This window comes from Asterias rubens, chromosome 1, assembly GCF_902459465.1.
Source record: "Asterias rubens chromosome 1, eAstRub1.3, whole genome shotgun sequence".
Lineage (NCBI taxonomy): Eukaryota > Metazoa > Echinodermata > Asteroidea > Forcipulatida > Asteriidae > Asterias > Asterias rubens.
The window spans coordinates 4,700,398-4,721,054 of record NC_047062.1 but is presented as its reverse complement, the minus strand read 5'-3'; the positions used below and the strand labels follow the sequence as shown (position 1 = coordinate 4,721,054).

The following is a 20,657-nucleotide window of genomic DNA, read 5'->3' as shown; positions in this document are numbered from 1 at the left end:
AATACAAATCACTATGGTGATACTGACAATTTGTCTTGGGATGAATTTTATTGCTAAGTGAAATTGGCCCCAGATCTGGTCATTGAATGTACAATAACGGAAAATAAATAACATCAGTGACTGTTGCATATATTGTTTTAATTTGATGTTACATTTTTTACGTACTACCAGTGTTGTACCTTCCCAGACATAGTGTTTATATATATTGTGTTCGGTCAGTATTGCCACGGCTGTATTAAGGGGACTGGAGCCGGATTGCAGGGTTACTGGTCAGCAAATTTGTCAGCTTAAACGAAAATGGTGTCTGTATAAGCTATTTTGTACTAAGACATGGATTTGCTTACTGTATGACATTTGGACCAGGGCACACTTTCATAAAGCTGCTTTTCTGCTAAGCAGCAATAAGCAGGATACCGGTCAATAATGCTACATGTGAATAGGTATTTTACCTTGTAACCATGTTCTGGTAAGCATGCTTTTGTTGTGCTTTGTGCTTATAATAAGCAGCTCTAAAAAATTGGGCCAGAGTCTCTGTTTTTTGTAAAGTGGTTTTCTTGTTAAAACCAAGTACTGTAAGGAGGTGACATATATTGGCAGTTCCAGCTACCAATCACAAGGTAGCTTATTTATTGACATTCCAGGCACTGTGTAGTTTTAATATGACTTGCCAACTGTCATGCCTCGTGATTGGTTGAAGAACAAACATATACAAAGTAAGATCCGTTATGTGGAAGTAGGAAGGCTCTGTGTCCTGTATTACTGAAAATTGAAAGAAAAAGGATACATTATTAATAACTCTCCCAGTCTTTCTTTAAAAGGTAGAAGATAAACATTTTTACAATGTAAATGGTCCAAACAGATTAATGTTGCAAGTACAAGAAAGTGTCAATTTTAGTCTGAGCTGAAAGTGTTAAGTATCTCTATTGGGAATTTCATAGAAAGCTTAAAGGAACACGTTGCCTTGGATTGGTCGAGTTGGTCTTCGAAAAGCGTTTGTAACCGTTTGTTATAAAATGCATATGGGTAGAAAGATGTTATAAAAGTAGAATACAATGATCCACACAAACATGCCTCGAAATTAACTTTGTCGACTAACAGGGTCAGCCATTTATGGGAGTCACTTTTTGACTCCAATAAATGGCTGACCATGTTAGTTCGCAAAGTAAAAGGAAAACCGTGCAATTTCGAGGCAAATTTGTGTGGATCATTGTATTCTACTTTCTAACCATATGCATTTCATAACAAACGGTTACAAACGCTTTTTATAGACCAATTCGACGTGTTCCTTAAAGCAGAAAATGTTTATTAACAAATTTCTGCTAAGCAAAAGGTGTCACCTAGCATTCAAGAAAGTCTCATATTGGAACTGGGGCTTCTAAGATAAGGGCACAGACTGGTATTTTATATCGGTGGGGGCGATTACAGGATTAATCACGTTGCATTGAATCAGGTAAATCAGAAGTTTAGTTTTGAATGACTTTATCTGTTGAGATTTTTGTTATTATCAAAAGTGTATGTCAACACATCCTGTCATAACAAAATTTGAGTCATTCCCTAAACTAGATTGCTGATTTCCTTGGTGAGTTTACTGTGAATAATCCTGGAACTGCTTCATAACCAGTTTTACATGTATTCATTTCATTGCAGAGCTACATTAAAGACACTGGACACTATTGGTAATTGTCAATAACCAGTCTTCTCACTTTGTGTATGCATAAAATAAAAACCTGTGAAAATTTGAGCTCAATTAGTCGTAGAAGTTGCGAGACAGTAATGAAAGAAAAAACACCCTTGTCACATGATGTTGTGTGCTTTCAGATGCTTGATTTCGAGACCTCAAATTCTAAATCTGAGGTCTTGAAATCAAATTCGTGGAAAATTACTTCTTTCTCAAAAACTACGTTCCTTCAGAGGGAGCAGTTTCTCACAATGTTTTATACTATCAACAGCTCAACATTACACGTTACAAAGTAAGTTCTTATGCTAATAATTATTTTTAGTGATTACCAATACTAATAGTGTCCACTGCCTTTAATTACCCAGCAAACAAGCTTGTCCTTTACTGGCTACTGGCAAGTTAACAGTTTTATGAATGACATTGTACTGTAATTCTTCAGAACTTAGCTGGGGAACAAAAATCTAAGAATATCGGCGTCTTCTGCCGACAGCTATTTATGTGGAATGCAATGTCAGCATGAAGATAATAATGTCAGTACTGTGGAGTGCATGTTTTTTCAAAGTGGTTTGACAAGTTGGTTGTCTCTAAGTTGCCCAACAAAAACTTTGGTGGCCTCGACACTTATGTCCAAAGGCATTGATCAGAAGTTTGGGCAGGGTAATGATAGTAACACTGGCGATTGTTGTGTGCTTCACCAACTATTATTGTGATGTGTTTAATTTATCCCCTTTTTGTTTTGGTTCAGTCATGTTCAGTCACTACGAAAGGACATGTTATATTGCCTATCGTCTTAACGGTGGTAGAATTGATCAAATTAGAAGTACGTTAATGTATCAAAGATTATAGTGTTGTACTATGGTGGTAGATTGATAAATCAAGTTTATAAACACAAAGCTCCCCTCAAAACTACTGTGCTAGTTAGAGACGTTTCTTTGTATGGATTTTTTTATATATATATATTTGTGTATATTTTATGTTGAACCTTGTAAATATAATGAAGTGGAGCTTAATGTTACATTTTATCAGTACGATGTTTGTATAGAAAATGGGATGGTTTAAAAAATATGAGAAATAAAAATGTGTACTCATGTCATTTTTTAGAAAAGTTGTGACTTGGCTGTTTTTTGTGTTGGGTATTTATTTGATTTTTGTGGTCTTTGATACCTAGTTCCAACTCCCTTGGTACTGTACATGGAACATTAAACCCAGCCGATTCCTACAGTTTCTCATGGCAGTAGAACGATTGGTGACTTGTTGAGACTAACAGGTGTCCTAGGCACCCCACTGACAGGTCTTTTTCTATTATTGTCACCGAGAATAATAAAAAGGACCTGTGAGTCATCTCAATATCTCCAATGGGAGACTTTTGGGACACTTGTTGGCAGCAGACTTACCAGGTAAAATCCATTGTTCTCGGTCATGTGCGCACGCTCAGAACTACGTAAACAATGGAAATTTACCTGGTAAGTCTGCTGCCACCTAGCGTCACAAAGTCTCCCATTGACCCAATTCGCCCGACATCATCCTTGATAAACCTCGTTATTCCTACTGTTTTACTTTATGGTATTCATATGAGGCGATGCCGATGCAACTTGCACCGCATTGCCCAATTTCATATAGCAGCTTCATGAAATAAGGCCCCAATATTGACAAGCAATTTTCATCCAAAAATGGCCAGAACCATTGGCAAGAAAGAATATGACAGTAGAGGAGGTATATTAGAATCGTACTGTATCCTTAAAACTCCAGCGAAAAACTTGTGCAACTAGATTTAGCGTAGTCAAGGTCTGTATTTAATTTGGAAGGGTTAGAATTGAAACACGTACTCAATTACATAAAGACTGTAGACTTTTAGATTTCAGATGAAGTTGAAAAGTTTATTTATATTTGAAACAAATGTAACAGAAATACAATTTTGAATAAAACATGTTTGCCGCATAACAGTAAAAGATAAATATATCTCTTGGACAACCAAATTGGACGGTGTTGTGCCTAAAAAAGCACCAAATATATCTGCTTAACACACATTTTCATTTACATTTCATTAATATTTTATCTGACCCAAGCAGCAATACATGTGATTAGAATGTAAGTAAACAGTTCTCAATAATACAAAATTATCTAAATATCATCAACATGTTGGAAGAAATCAAGGAATCAGTGGACGGAAACTGCAAAATTACTTCATAGTATTTATATTTAACAGCATATAAAATACTATTTAAAACTTAAAATGACCACGAATTAATAATAAATACAAATGGGCCAGAATGTACAAATCTGACGATGTTTTAATGCAGAAATTAAGTTCTGCATTGTAAAAGTTGTCTCCCATTGTCTCCTTGGATACAGCGGATTAGTTCCGTGGACGGATAAAGACAAATCTAAATTATGAAAACTATACAAATTATATTTACAATTCAAGCTTTAACCTTAAAGGGGAACACGGGTGTGCCCCTTTAAAGCAAGGAACCGAGAGAAAAATAATCACTGTGGACTAAACCCACTCAGGTCTGTTCCAGTAAAATTTGATAAATATGGAAGGAATGTGCTAATTAGCAGGGTTTGCCTTGAATATTGACAGTGACTTGCCAGCGGGACCCCTTCACTTGTCACTTCTCTCATTTGCTAGCTTTTCATTGTCCATCGTTCATATTTCACAGGGATGCCGGAGAGAAATTTGACTAGTCCTAAGGTGTTTTACAGGCATTTTGACTACACAGACCACTGTTAAAGGCAGTGGACACTATTGGTTATTACTCTAAATAATTATTAGCATAAAACCTTACTTGGTAATGAGCAATGGGGAGAGGTTGATAGTATAAAACATTGTGAGAAATGACGTAGTTTTCAAGAAAGAAGTACATGTAACTTTCACAAATTTGATTTTGAGACCTCAGAATTAGATTTTGAGGTCTTGAAATCAAGCATCTGAAAGCACACAACTTCGTTTTTTCTTTCATAGTTATCTCGCAACATCGACGACCGATTGAGCTCAATTTTTCACAGGGTTGTTATGAGAACACCAAGTGAGAAGATTGGTCTTTGACAATTACCAATAGTGTCCATGTCTTTAAAGAAGAACACTACTTGTAGTTGGTTCTTGAAACACATGAAGTTGTGTAGTTATTGTTGAAACATAAACAACATGATGTAAAGCCAACAGAGCAAAATTTCTGTTGAACTGAATGTTCTGAAACTATTAAAAAATTTGTTTATCAAATTTGCATAAACAATGCCAAAGCATGTGCAATAAGGCCGCTAAAGGTGGGTTGAGATTATCTTTTGTAAGACAGAATAACTCCCATAATGGAGGAAATAAACCAACCCAGGATGTGGGTAAAAGCTTAACTGAAGTCATTGACACTACTCTGGTAATTTGTCCTCTTCTGCTCCAAGGAATGTGTCCGCCCTATTTTGAAGAAAAACAGGAGAGGGCGACAAACTAATCCACTTGTGGATTATTCCGGAAAAGATACTCTGCCTGTAGAAACAAAAATAAAACAATAATGAATCAATGATTTAGTTATAAATGAATCAATGATGTAGTTATAAATGGTGAAGGGCACAAAAGAAGAGTAAGATAAAGAAAATAATAAGTCAAGGTTTAGGACAATATGCAAACTGTGAGTACATAATCTTGGATTTGTAGTCTTGATCAATAATAAGACCCGTTTCTAGTCAATGAATTTTATACCTCAGAAATTGCTGTTGATGTTATTCCCTTCAGGTTATCTCTCTGGTGCCCCTTCCCACGTTGTATCGTAAACGTGGGTTTAAAACCTGGCTATTGACCCAATTCACCTGACGTCATCATCAGAATAATCTTGGATGCGCCATTTTGATGGTCAATGTCAACGTGTTTTATTCAGTGAAGTGCGCATTTTAGGCGACGCGGCGTTTACACGTAAACCTATTGACCACCAACATGGTGAGGGTGGCACAGGCGCCGCGTGCAAGGGTCAATAACAGGTAGTTATAGGTTGAATGACCTCCGACTGGCACCCCTATAAGATGATACATGTGACATGGTATTTTGGCTGGTAAGCTATTTCTGGTAAGCTTACATTTATTGTGCTAGCATACTTTTTGTGCTTAAGCAGCTCTAAAAAAAATAATTGAGCCCTTGTATTACGTAATAAAAAAAAACTGTCTCTGTTGTTGGTCTAATACACTAAACCATTCTGAAATAAATTTTGATTTACAGAACTCAAGAGAGTCAAGATAGGACCAGGCCTGGAATCAAACCACAGCCTCTGTTCCCCTGGTCTTGGCCTTAGTAACCCTCCAAGAGGTTCCCAGAGTCTGTAAGATATTCCGATGCAAGTGCCCTTTGCAAAGTGAAAGGCCCTCTCAAAGAGGAACTTCCAGGGCCCAATTTCATTAAGCCTGTAAGCACAAAAATTTGCTTAGCATCAAATTTATTCCTTAATAAAAAAACAGGATTTCCAACCAAATGTTCAAGTTATTTTCAGGATAAGCAAACAACAGCTGAATGCCAGTAACAAGCAATATGCAACAAATGAAAATTTGGTTGGTAATCGAGGAAGAAATTTCATTTTTGTGCTTCCAGGCTTTATAAAATTGGGCCCTGGCTTGAGTGACTACATGCAGGGCTTACCAGGTAGTCAATGGCATCATCAGGTCTGACTTTACAGCATTCTATCAAGCCTTGGGTAAGTGAAGGCATGACATGTTTCATCAGATAGTTACGTAGTGGGATAGATTGATTCTCAAGAAGCTCTGTCTCTTGACGTTTTACTTCATCGAGTCTCTCAGCCTGGACGGAAGAAAGGGAGGAAAAACAATGAACGTTTTATTCAGTGGTTTTCAGAAGAGGGCAGTAGACCCTTCATCAAAACTGTCTTGGTTATATTGGCCACCGCCTTTTGAACAATCTTCCCTGCTCAGGGGTCAAAATTAAGTGTATTTTTATGGTAGTCAGCAGGGCTAGTAACCCAGAATTTTGCGTAGCACGGTTGAGATTTTGGTACCTCGAAACACACATTATGTCTTGAGTCACCGCACAAAGTTTACATACACCATTAGCACAGTTCATTGCTGTTTGTAATGTTGATTTTTGCATTATTTTTCCACTAGCCATTGGGTCCATCAAACTGGATAAATGAGTAGCCCGGCTGTAAATCTGGTAGTCCCGGGCTAGCGGCAACTTCGACCTCTGCTGCTACATTCAGGCATCCACCTTAGCTGGTATGATCAAGAAATTGCTAAAAACTGAACTATCGATTCTCAATGCCTCTTGCGAAAAAAACCGGGGGAAAAAAACAATATATGCATCCATAGGTAAATTTATCACCAACGTAAATGTGCATGAAAGGGTTATAATAAAGAACAGCCAAAATAAATGATTTTCTTACCCATTCTTTCTCCCGTTGCTCCCTGAGTGCCACCTCCTGTGCCTCTTGCCTCTCTTTCTCTTCCTTCTCCTCCTGCTCTTTCTTCACTCTCTTCTCTGTCTCAATGCGTTCCATCTCGTCAACCTCCTCCGGGGTGGGGCCATAGTTGCGAGGCTCCCCCATGATCTTAATCATCTGCTCCACAATAGTGGCATTGTTGGCATCTACCTCCTTAGTAACATCTGTGAGTGAGAGTTGACTTGGCATTAGATTTGTTTATGACACTTGATAGGCTCAAAACAGACACCAAATCTTTACATGATATGGAAATCCTTTGCTCTTCGTCTCCGAGCATGCTTGGTAGTCTATAGTATTGAGACAAAGCGCAAAATTATAATGTTCCCGTAGGCACACGCCCACTATCCATTGGACCACTGGTACGTTCTGCTTGACCGCATCATTGTGTTGAAGTATTGGAGCAAACCTACACAAGTAATATGCGCATTAGTATTTTGAATGTTTCAATGGACTGTTCCACCAGTCTAATGGATTGATCCATGAGGCCGGGCTGGAATACTTATGCGATCCAACTTCAACATTCCTACCGTTCCACCTTAAAATTCCATGTCAGAACAAAATAATGACACACAAAAAAAACATTGACAGATTTTATCACTATATACTAACCCCTTAGACCAATGTCACACAGGGTCTGTGTGGTTGTTCCTTTTGTACAAGCCACACATTTTCTCTTTACTTACCCACGTGCTCGGGATGGATTTCCAGCTCGTCAAAGTAATTCAGCACAGTTGTGTCTTCCTCATTCACAGACCGGAACTCTGTCAATCTACGGATCAAACCTTCCTCGTTGTTGTGGGTGCCGGCCACTAGACCCTCTGGTAAGTTCATGACTCGCTTCTTGAGGAAGTCGTCCTGGGCCTCCAAGGAGATGACTACCTCTGGCATGGACAGCTTGTCAAAGACAGGCACTTTGCTGCTATCGTCTTGTTCTTCTTCATCTTCAGCTGTAGTACAAGAGGTTAAAGAAAATACATGAGAGCCATTGCTGACAAAAAAGTCTTTAACTGTGATCCACGTCTTTAGGAGGTCAAGTTGAGCATTAGAGAGATTTCACAAGTCTATGGATACACATACAGATACCGATACGTCGACACTTTGTGTGTTCACGTGACGTGTATCCACGACTATCGTATTTTGCACACATGTTTCAACGGAAATGGAGCTCATACACGTCGTAGAAAAACAGAGTTTTGCAGACTTTTAGCTGTCTTTTTGCCCAGATCAAAAACATTTCCAATGGAATTGCTTGCACTGGTATCGTGCTTGGTACAGACAAAAAATTGTTAGTCATTTGCAAGCAAATCGATGAGAAAATGCAGTGTATAAAATACGGGCTCTCTTTAGGTCATATTTGTCGGGAAAAACACTCATGATGAATGCAAGCACACTCAAGTGACACATAGCTATATTTTGCATAACAAAATCCAACATGCGGCTGACGTGAACGGATAAGGTAATCATATCCGTATCTGAAACTTTCTCTGTTACTGTCTAATGGACCATTGTCTTACCTGCAAATAGCTCCTTGGCCTGTTCCATGGTCTTGGGGAATCCATCTAAGACAAAGCCTTGGTTCTGGCACGGCATGGAGTGAAGCTTGTCCCGATAGAAACGAAGGATGTACTGATCTTCAATCCGACCTGAGAAACATAACACAAAACAGCTTGAATGGTAAGCACAATAAAAACAAACTTGATAGGTTTAAATTATTTTTGATCGTTGTATCCAATATTTGTGACGATTTTGAGAATGGCCAGCCATGATAACCAGCAGACTGTCCTGTAGCTGCCTTGTCCCCATGACTGTAATTACCGGAGTCCAGTCACTCAAAACACCACCATCACTGCTCCTCCGAGGTCCTAAAGGTTTCAGCCATCCACTTCATCACATTATCCAACTAGTGTTAATTGTAGCGTGACATGGCTGAGCAATCAAGCGCACAAGACTCAAGCCCTGGTGTTTCTGATCAGCAAAGAGTGGGTTCGAGTCCCGTTCATGTCACTGGTGTCCTTAAGCAAGACACTTTACTACGATTGCTTGATCCTGATGGGACAAAAGCTGTTAAACTTGTTGTGTACACGTCTACGTTTTCCTCATAGAAGTGGCCCTTACTAGAGGATAATTGCTGTACCCCTTTAAGGGGGAAGTTCCCATTACACTTATCATCAAGCGAAGATCCCATTACACTCATCATCAAGAGAAGGGGTTCGACGTTTATATCCAGTGTGTAGCATGAACAGGCATGCACCTATCGTGATACCCCTTCATTTCACTCATACACAGAGAAAGAAGAGGTTCTGGAAAACATGGCTTGTAACATCCCTTTCTGGGAGTATTAAGTAACCCCCGATTCCAGACCTTTGTCCATTTGTTGTACAAATATGTTGTACAAGAATGGACATACCACCACTTCATTGTCTTTCATTAAAGGAACCTTTGCCTTGGATCAGTTGAGCTGGTCTTTGAAAAGCGTTATTCACCGTTTTTTATAAAAAGATGTTGTAAAAGTAGAATACAATGATCCACACAAACGTGCCTCAAAATTGCACGGTTCTCCTTTTACCTTGTCGACTAACACGGTCGGCCATTCATTTATTTTGACACCCATAAAGGGCCGACCGTGTTAGATTGCAAAGTAAAAGGAAAACCACGCAATTTCGAGGCAAATTTGTGTGGATCATTGCATTCTACTTTTAAAACATCTTTCCAATCATATGCATTTTATAACAATTGGTTACAAACGCTTTTTATAGACCAACTCGTCCGATCCAAGGCAACATGTTCCTTTAAGGAATCCTCTTTTTATGAGAACCAAAACTCATTTATTTGGAATGTCTTACCATTATTTGACTCTTTACTTTCCATGATTGCTTCCAATAATTCTTGATCTTCTTGTGCCTTGCCATCGTCATCTTCATTCTCATCAGAGTCGGCTCTTGCTGCACTCTTCTCCTATAACACCAATATCAAGTCCATCTCAGTTATCAAAGTTACATTTTCTTCACCAAACAGTATTTATTGGTCAAATTATAAAACTAACAAGTAGGCCTCTAGGCCAATTAAGGAAATGACTTAGGTCTACTGCAAGGTGTTTTTGAAAAACCTCCTTAGATTATGAGCATGACATTTACTTTATGATTCAATTTAAAGGCTTTTTGCGAATGATGCATACTGTTGATAAAGAATTAATATTCTCCTTACCAGGATTTCAATGGCTTCATCAATGACATCTTTAATCTTGATGTGATGAAGTTTGTACTGTTTACACAGGGCTGCGGTAACACAGGTCTTCCCCACGGCTGGCGGGCCCAGAACACAACCTCGCATTGGCTGAAAGGCAACAAAAAGGAAAGAATTGAAAGATTTCAATGGTCAAAGGAAATAATTAGCATCTGCTTCAATAAGATACGGATAGATTTCGCAGTTTTTGAAACAGAGTAGTATTTCTGCATTCAATAGGAATGGAGCTTTGTAACTGTATCCACGGCAGTGTCCAAATTGGCGACTGCGGCTATCGCTGGATTGTTATCATGTGTTGAGTATAGGACGTTCTTATCAACACCCTTAGCAACAGTTGTGCCACCAATTCAGTACGGCTTGAGGTACGGCTATGGCTGGATTGTTATCATGTGTTGAAGTATAGGGACGTTCTTATCAACACCCTTAGCATCAGTCGTAGCCACCAATTCGGTACGGTCTGAGGCTACAGAATGAACAAATTTGTATAGTGGTATATACAAATATTTTAAACATATGAAATAACACGGTGCAGTTCCCAGCTTTGTAGAATTTGAGAAAATAACTTTCATTTGTGGAGAAATTGAAACCTAAATTATTCAAATCATGCAACATTTCGATGTCTGGCAGAAGAAGTGGGCCATGGGAATAATTAAAAGATCTACAATTAAATACATTATTATAATTTTGGGAAAAATATAGCTAATTAAACAAAATTTGGGGAAATCAACAAAACTACTGCCATTAATGGATCCTTGATACGTAGATGTGTAAATCTTGAAGAAACCTAGAGGCTTGAATAATGATTGAACTTACCAGGAGCCCTCTGGTGGCTTTGAATTCTTGAATAATTTGAATGATATTCTCAATAACTCCTCTCTCCGATACCCAATGAATATTCATGTTCTCCTTGGTGTACACTCCATCCATCCTCAGATTGGTCAACAACATGTCAAAGTCTTGTTGCTGTACGGGTGACACAACAAATGTGATGAGATCAAGCAAAATGGGTCGTTTGTCGACCCTGGACTCGGTTTCACAGAGCAATAAAATTAATCGAAAGACAATACTATCATGGTGATTTGTATTGAGACATCACACTTTGTAAATTCAGAATGTGATTCGGTCGTTGGACTGCCAATTTTTAAATGTTTTTAAATAAACCATAAACCATCAATAATTTTTCTTTTCTATTTAGCATTCGAAAAGAGCTGTTAAAACCCGTCAGTGATACCACCTTGAGTAGAAAGTAGATATGAGAGAATGCGAGAGATGTGAGAGAATGACAGCTTTCTCTGTGAAACCCAACCCCAAGGCAACTGGAGTTCATCAAATCCAAAACCCTGGATTTCAGAGGATTTTATTACTCATTTAGTTGCGGAGCTGCCAACATTTGCAACTTGCAATCAGGGAGATACTGAATGCCTACATATTCTATTCAAAGAATTATAAGCTAGTTGCTTTATTTCATGCTCCATTCTTTACAAGACTCAGCTGTTTGCCTCTAAATATTTGTCTTTATGACAGACTTGGTATAATTTTCACTTTGCAAAAGGGCACTTCCATTGAAAAAATCTTTAAAATCTTTGGGAAACTTATAAAGAGGCCACAGCCTCCTTGTAATCCTAGGTCTTGCACTACACTAGACTCAGCCGTGATACATGATCTCATAGCTTTGGTTTAATAGTGGCTCATAAAGAATCAACGGTCTTAACTTACCGAAAGCCCTTTGCTTAGCAAGGCATCTTCCTTGGTGATGTGTTTCACTTTGCCTGTTCCCAGATTGGTGCTGATGCACTGGATACAAAAACAAACAAGCACTAGGTTTATAATCAGGGTTACCTCAGTTTACATAATTAAAAGTAGTTAACATTTTAACAAAAACTACACAAATTATACTTATATTGCCTAACAAATAGAACTCCTATAATTTTACTTTAAAGTCAGTGGACACTATTGGTAATTAGTCAAAATAATTATTAGCATAAAACCTTACTTGGTAACAAATAATGGGGAGCTCTTGATGGTATAAAACATTGTGAGAAACGGCTCCCTCTGAAGTAATATAGTTTTGGAGAAAGAAGTAGTTTTCCACGAATTTGATTTCGAAACCTCAGAACTAGAATTTGAGGTCTCCAAATCAAGCATCTGAAAGCACACAACTTTGTGTGACAAGGGTGTTTTTTCTTTCATTATTATCTCGCAACTTCGACGACCAATTGAGTTCAAATTTTCACAGGTTTGTTATTTATTTGATGCATATGTTGAGATACACCAAGTGAGAAGACTGGTCTTTGACATTTACCAATAGTGTCCAGTGTCTTTAAATCTTTATTTTCATCTCCAAATGCTTAAAATAAATGCTGAAATAGAAGAACATGAGCAGCATATGAGCAGAATAAGAAGATGCTGATAAAATCTTTAAACAAATCTGTAGTTACCTTGACAATATCTTCCAATGAGTTCTGGGAGTCATCTACGGCTAAGAGATACCTGGTTTTGGGTCGAGCGTCTGCTATGTTCTGGATAACACTGTCAGAAAAAAACAGACCAAAGCGTGTCAATATCAAAGCTACTATATATTATTTCATGGTAAAGCCTATAGTCAGGTTCGAACTTCACATGCTTCAAGCGACAACCCAGTATGCCCTGTCAGTCAAATGTGGCACAGAGAAATTGACTATGCTTTCAAAATTCACATGAAGTATGAACCAGGCTTATGTTTTTTTATGGTAGCTTCTTTTCATTTATATTCTGATTCTCTTTGACTTTTATGCCAGTCAATCTAATTGAAGTTTCCTCATCTTGCCTGCAATGGACTTGTGGACTAGGTTAACAATAAGCAGCACCCATCTCCCAAGATGCTACCCACACTTAGTAATAGAGCCTTCATTACTGCTGCTCCCAAACTTTGGAGTAAACTACCAAAATCTCTTCGTACTCAACAACTGTTAAAGGCAGTGGCACTGTTGGTAATTACTCAAAATAATTATTAGCATAAAACCTTTCTTGGTGACGAGTAATGGGGAGAGGTTGATGGTATAAAACATTATGAGAAACGGCTCCCTCTGAAGTGCCATAGTTTTTTAGAAAGAATAATTTTCCATGAATTTGATTTTGAGACCTCAGATTTAGAACTTGAGGTCTCGAAATCAACCATCTAAACGCACACAACTTTGTGTGACTGGGGTGTTTTTTTCTTTCATTATTATCTCGCAAGTTCGATGACCGATTGAGCTCAAATTTTCACAGGTTTGTTATTTTATGCATATGTTGAGATACACCAACTGTGAAGGCTAGTCTTTGACAATTACCATTAGTGTCCACTGCCTTTAACAAGTTCAAAACACTGCTCAAAACTCACCTGTTCTGTTACCAATATCTCTGTCAAGATCATTTGAACATGTATATGGAAAATGCGCTGTATAAATACGTTATTATTATGATTATTATTACACAGGACAACTGCCACAATAATGCCAACTTCTTTGAGGTGGCTAGGGTAGCCGTCAAAATTATATAAGAGTTCACAATCTTACCCAGCCAGATCTTTGACATGAATAGTGGGGAGGATGTTCATTCCATTGCCAAAGCATTGAAGAGCTTCCACCTCACCATGCCAGGCAGCCTGCAACCGAAGAAAACGAACAACATTTTGTTTTGCTGTTTTTGTTTTGTTTTAAAAGGTCGTCTCTCCAGCATCACAACCGTAGGGGGAGGAGAGCAGCAACCCCCTTCTCAGAACCCCTTAACCCCACCCCACCCCAATCCCAAGTGAGATTGAAAACAATGCCCAATTGACTGGTTGCAAAAACATTGCCTTTTAGCACTTAAAAAAAAAACATTTATCATTATTGTTAATTAATATGTTCATTTTGCATTAGAGATAACACATATAATTTGTTTTTCGCCCTTACACTTAAGCCCAACTGATAGTATGCATGGGGATTTTTTTTGCCTCAGGACTCCAGAAATTACTGAGTCAACTGCTTGTTTCACATCGGTGTAAATTATGGCAAAAAAACTAATATTATTATTATTTTTTATAACAACAGCTTACCTTGAACAAATAGTGGAAGATGTTTTCACCACCACCGTACGTCAGTCCAGATGCAACAACGTAGGTCACAAACTTAGCCTTGTTCTGACGGGATAAAGTTGAAATCACAAAAACTAATCAAAACAATGAGTTTTTATTTTTTTTTATTTAGAATCACCACAATTTCTTCAAAGAGATTTATCATGGTGTTTACCACAACTCTTAACTTTAAGATTGTTTCCCCACAGTACAAATTACTTGCATTGTGACACGTGCGTGCTTAGCACCATACAAGTGCTCAAAAGTTTTAAACAAGCGTGCGAGCCAAGTAGCTAATTTATCTAGGGAGCCAATTAGTGTAATTTTTCAGCAAATCACTTCTAGAGGTTAGTGACAAGAGGACACTTTCGGTAAACAGTATTGTCCAAGTCCCACACTTCGTGTATCACAACTTATATATAAAATAACAAACCTGTGAAAATTTAGGCTCAATCGGTCATCGGAGTCGGGAGAAAAGAAAGGGAAAACCCACCCTTGTTTCCGCACGTTTCGACGTGTCATGACATGTGTTTAAAATAAATCCGTAATTCTCGCTATCGAGAATTGATATTGTTTTAATGTTTTCTCAAAAAGTAAAGCATTTCATGGAATAATATTTCAAGAGAAGTCTTTCACTATTACCTTCTGTAAAACCATGTAAATTATTTGTAAATCTGTGAACTTTTATTTTTTTTCTGTACCGAAAGTTTCCAATGGCTTTAATACAGCACGCTGCCCATGGTAGCGAGGCTGAGGGATAAGCGATGAGAGTTACTGATACAGCTTGCTGCTCATGGTATCAAGGATTGATAAGCAATGTATACTCAGTACTTTCCAGAAGAAAAGTCTTGGTATACAGTGCTTATAAAACATTACAGTTGGTGTAAAATAATATATAACTTAAAAACTGTTACAGGAATCTCGCATTCTTAGTTCGCACACAAAGCAAGCCAATCGCAGCTTAATGAAATGCATTTACTCATAAATAGTTGACTAATAATCAAACATCCTGAAATCAATAATCAATTCTGACTGTGCAGTCTCACATTAATAATAATAATGATAATATCATAGTCTTAATATAGCGCATGTATCTACCATTTTCTAAACTTACCGTTTTGCCCAGTTTAATAACCAGCTTCTCAGCGCTAGTGTGAGCCTTGAAGTTGCTATGTGCTTTCCGTCGTCTGTAATCCTCCTCAGTAAATGGGATCTCAGGATCATCCTTGTGAGAAAAAAAATTTAAAAATTGAGATTCATTGCTCATCAAAACATTCTTTTGTTTAATGCAATGTTTGTAGAAAGTTTTTATGATCATGTTCACTACGAATTGAAATCAAGTAAATTGACATGAGTTTCGACTGATCGCTTTGGTTTAAGGTATTTCAAGTAATAATTTCTCTGGGGATAATTAATTATTTTGATACCGTAAAGGGCCCAATGTCATAGAGCTGCTTAAGCAGAAAATAATGCTCAACAATTTTCTGCTAAGCAGAAATGAGCATGATACCAGTCACAAATGGTACTTGTGACATTGTAGTTTGGCTGGTAACCTTAATCTGTTAAGAGTAACTTTGTTATGCTTAGATACTTTTTTGTGCTTAGGCAGCTCAATGAAACTGGGCCAAGATTTTTGAAATGGCCTTTCATCACCGGGCACGCTTAGTGGTCTTGTGAGTAAAGATATCTGTTCTAAAGTGCGGGGGTTGTGGGTCTGAATCCCTCCTGAGTGGCTGCGAATTATTATTTCACAGGACTCTGGGAAAGCACTGAGTGTCACAAACCAGTGTATGGTAAAACTAAAACTCAAGTTCTTCATATAGTTATTATGGAGCATTCAACAAGTTAGTGTAAATAATGGCCTAAATAAGACAGAGTCTTTCTTGAAGGCTAAATGACAACACAACAAACATGAACAGAGAGAAAGACTCTGCTAGGGTCGAAACATCAGGCCATTAACTATTTTTTTTTTTGCATTTTAGCTTAGATCCTTTTGGTTGGTAAGCAGTTTGCAACAGCTAAGTCTATTTTCTCGCAAATGCAATACTGAGATTTCTACAACTTTTTTAAACATAATTTTATCGGATGCAGGCTGCTGATATCATCTGCATTTTATGATGTTGAATGGACAGAGAGTAGGAGGGTTAAATAAAGTTTGGTTGATGCACTGGACACACTAAGAATATAAGATCATTTAGTTTTAACTCTGGAATTGTTAATAGAGAAGATCTTGGCAAGAATGAAAGCTTACTGGATCTACAGGCTTGCTCTTGGCCCACGTCATGATGTTTGAGATCAGCACAAACATCTTTGGAGATTCAAAACGATCCAGCTCTGCATGTAATGCTGCATGTAGGAAAAGAAAGTTAAAAGGACAGTGAGTTTATTATCGGAAAATTCGATTGACCTATAGATTCAGAGGTGAGCTTCTTCATTAAATTGGCTCCACTTTCAAAATGAATTAGAAAGAGCCGAGATGAGAGGTGACAGGGGAGAGCTTGCCAAAGAGGGACAGCGTTTTTATTTACTTTCAATTGTTCACTGTAATAACCATTAACCAGCGGACGCCCCCATTAAAAACTTATGCAGTGCACAACGGAGATCTAACAAACTGGCAATTTGAAAACAATAATTCATGGTGCTTTCTTTGAGAACATTGGTTGTCTTGGCTTTGTATAGCATCTAAAAGTCTCTCAGTAAAATCGTTTTGGGTCAGAGTTCATTGGTCTTTAACCTCACCTGAAACAGCCCATGAAGCTTCGTCAATCTGACTAGGGTCCTCATTGATGTCATAAACAACAACATCACACTCTGCAAGATGTTCCAACATGTGCTCCTTCTCAGGGAACTACAAGTAAACCAAAACAAAACAAAATAAGAATACTTAGAATGACCTAGAATGTAGAACTTCTTCAACAAGGATGCTGGGTCCCAGATACAATCTTTATATTTTTTTTTTCAAATTAGGCACAATGACATAATAGAGGTATTTGCCTTTTTAGCAACCAATTAAACATTTAAAGGTTTCTTTGAGAACTCAAACCAAATATTTTAACAAAACTTTTGTTCACAATACAAATACAATATAATACAATGGGCTTTTATATAGCGCTATTTCATTTAGACCACAGCGCTAATGCTTTTTTTAGGTATGACAGATCCAATCTCCAAGTTTTATCCCTGAATCAACAACAGAGTGGATGACATTATGGCAACATGACAAAATATTAATTTTGGTTTTTACCCATACACCGATGTGTGTTAGCACTGTATACTCAGTACTTTCCCGAGTTCTGTGAAAAAATATCACAGGCATGTTACTCGGGTGGGATTCGAACCAACGACCCTTGCAATTCTAGAGCAGTGTCATACCAACTAGACTACCGAGATTGCCCGGTAGCTAGAGGCAGTTCGAATCTTATTCTGTATCTGACAAAATGACTAAACTTAAACTCACACTGACAATTTCTTGCACCCAAGCTGGTTTTGGCTTATTGCGATTCTTGAGGGATCCAATGATGTGATAGGTTCCTATCTTTGGTGGGCCAACGACGTCGCTCTGTACAGAAACATCATCTTCTTCTTCCTCCTCTATTTCCTCCAGAGACGCCCCAACGACACAATTGGATAGGTACTGCAGACAAGGAAGGTTAGAAAACCTGGGTAAAAGCGTATAACGGACCTTATACTCAAAACAAACAAGACATCTTCTGTATGCCTGTAGACCTTATCCCGTTTCCACCTGACTGACAAAAGGAACTGTGATTAAACCCACAATACCTTTTGTCCATTCAATACAATCAGCCAGGCAGATTGGTGATGAATTTCAGTATTTATCTACCCATCTATCTATGCTGGTACACGTCAACGCCTTTTCAGCAACCTTTCTTGGGCATCTCTACCGTTGAGATTCTTGTCATTTTAAGATGTAGGTAAAAAAACTTGTTTATCGCAATTCGTACACAAGACAAGATAATTATGTTTTGACATAATTTCGCAATTTTTAAATACGGAAACAGTTTACAACCATCTGACCATAAGGTTTTCTAAGTGTGTGTTATTTAAAATCGTCAAACTAAAAAAATATTTGATGCTTTTGGAAACAGGATATTCTGAGCTAATAATACAACGATAAGCATAGTTTTTGATTGCGAGGTTGCGTACTCCACGTTACTGATCATCTTTTGCTCCACACAACACAGCTAGCGCAGAAATTCAGCGCTAAGCAGAAAATCATAAAATGGTGATCGTAAGCCATGAAATTGGGCCCAGTTTCCATTGGTTGTCTGTCTGTTTGTGGGAGAGGGGGCAGGGGGGGGGGTTGACTAGAACTAGATTGATTTTTTTTTCACGTTAGCAGCTTCATTTGCCATGGGCATGTTGGGCCTATTCACTATTATGTTTATTTTTAAAATACTCATTTTATTTGATAATATAGATTAAATTTCGGTTAACCATCTAAAATACTCTAATAAAACACATGAAAAAGTGATGAATGATTCGAAACAACCATACAAAAACACGAAACAGTTGGTTGCTGACTTACTTTCCCAATATTTTTGCCATGATAGCAATCGACATGGTTGACAAAAATGCGCTTGCTTGATGGCTTCGCGGTCGTCTCTGACTCTTCGTCTGCCATTGTCGGTGAAAGGTGTGATTTACGCTGTCAATTTGCTCTCGAAATCGAGATGAAGGACCAGGTTTTAGTTACTACGCGCAAGTGGTTGATGTACCCCTTGTCGCTATGAAAGTCACGTGACATAACACTATCTTATTGCTATTTCATCAAGAGAGGGCGCTATTTAAAAGAAAAGTGGGAAAGTCATCACAAAATAAACGCAGTGTTCTCCATGCCAGAGGCTGGCTGATGATCATGATGGGCGAGACTGCTGCATGCAATACGGTCATAAATTTTTTGACTTTTCGTGCCGATCGAGAACTTCAGAAGTCCGACAGTTTAAGAGCCACTTCGAAAAAGAATAAATTATTTAATGAACTATTTAATTTGTGTAATTTATTTGGGGTATTGTTTTTCCAAAATAATACTCTTGAAAGAGACTGGATGTCAGAATGGAGGAATAGAGCACTCAACCTCCACGGGGAATTTTGTGTATGGAATGATGACAAACATAGAAAAGAACTGAGATGTCCCCAGGATAGCTTAAAAACTTTGTATGTGCAGTGTCAGTCAAAGTGGTTTTCGGTACCCCGAAGGAAAACAAAAAGGAAACCACCGGGAAATTCTAAAAACTGTGACACTGTGCCCCCCCCCCCCCAACCACCCGCGACCAGTGCCTTTATGAGATGTTGGAAAAGGCACGGCGTTACAAAAGAAACTTCCTCTTCATGTTGCAAACAGCCCCCCCCCCCACCTCCCACCACCAACAAAGCGGCCTCACTGCACACTGGGCCCACCAGATTGGCAAAAGAACAGTTTAAAATTCATCAAAGCAGCATTTGAATATTGAGAGACAACACATGCTTTGTCTCTCAAGATTCAAATGCTGCTCATAGTTCTTAGATCTAATTATCTTGAAAAGGTTATTTTCCACCAAAATGCCACATCAAACAAATAGTCCGAAGAAATTAGCTTTTTAGGAGGACCCCACTTTAGCATGATTTCGAAGTTTTCATTCCGATAAACTATTAACATTGAACAAAATAAAGAACAAAGTTGTCGTTGTTTCGGAGTCTCAAAACCCCCTTGACCATTCACTATCTCGGTCACAACACGCGATCGCTGCCGCCCAGTGAGCAATGATTTAATTACCTCTGGGAAGAGGCGCTTCGACCCAATCATTATTTTGGGGAACGTGGGGAAGAAAATTAATGATAACAATGTTTCTTTCCCGGGTACCAGTAATTAGCTGCGTTTCGCGGGGCGTTGTTTCTTTCGCTCGCGACTCACACATCGTGAATCTCTCTCCCCTGTTTTTACCAAGCCGGGGGGGAGGGGGAGGGGAGGGGAAGGGGGGGGGGGGGTCAGTCACTCCCAAAAGTAAAAAAAAAAAAAAAAAGAAAAAAGTTGCCCTGTGCCTATCTTTGATAGCAGAGCAGTTCCTAATGGCGGGTCTTTAAGTCCTTTTTTCAGGGAGCTCTGCTTCTTCACCTGATGATGACCAATAGTGATATAATGTTCTCCATCAATCTTTTTAGGAAGTATCCTCCTCTCTCTTTCTGTCAGTCGCGTGCGCGGAGCCCAAGTCATCTAAAAACTTGATGG

The 20,657-nt window shown here is 38.4% G+C and overlaps 1 protein-coding gene across 1 annotated transcript; it reads right to left on the bottom strand.

Moving 5' to 3' along the window:
• Nucleotides 1-4,680: 4,680 nt before the first annotated feature.
• LOC117300676 (adenylate kinase 7-like) lies at nucleotides 4,681-19,183 on the bottom strand. The gene is made up of 17 exons (XM_033784400.1): nucleotides 18,978-19,183; nucleotides 17,889-18,065; nucleotides 17,171-17,279; nucleotides 16,683-16,777; nucleotides 15,546-15,656; nucleotides 14,414-14,497; nucleotides 13,893-13,981; nucleotides 12,795-12,885; nucleotides 12,073-12,150; nucleotides 11,170-11,319; nucleotides 10,318-10,446; nucleotides 9,957-10,068; nucleotides 8,628-8,756; nucleotides 7,797-8,060; nucleotides 7,057-7,277; nucleotides 6,300-6,458; nucleotides 4,681-5,162 (listed from the first exon to the last, which is right to left on the bottom strand). Exons 1-17 carry the CDS (start codon nucleotides 19,071-19,073, stop codon nucleotides 5,124-5,126), a joined length of 2,133 nt encoding a protein of 710 aa, XP_033640291.1. The 5' UTR covers nucleotides 19,074-19,183; the 3' UTR covers nucleotides 4,681-5,123.
• Nucleotides 19,184-20,657: the final 1,474 nt, after the last annotated feature.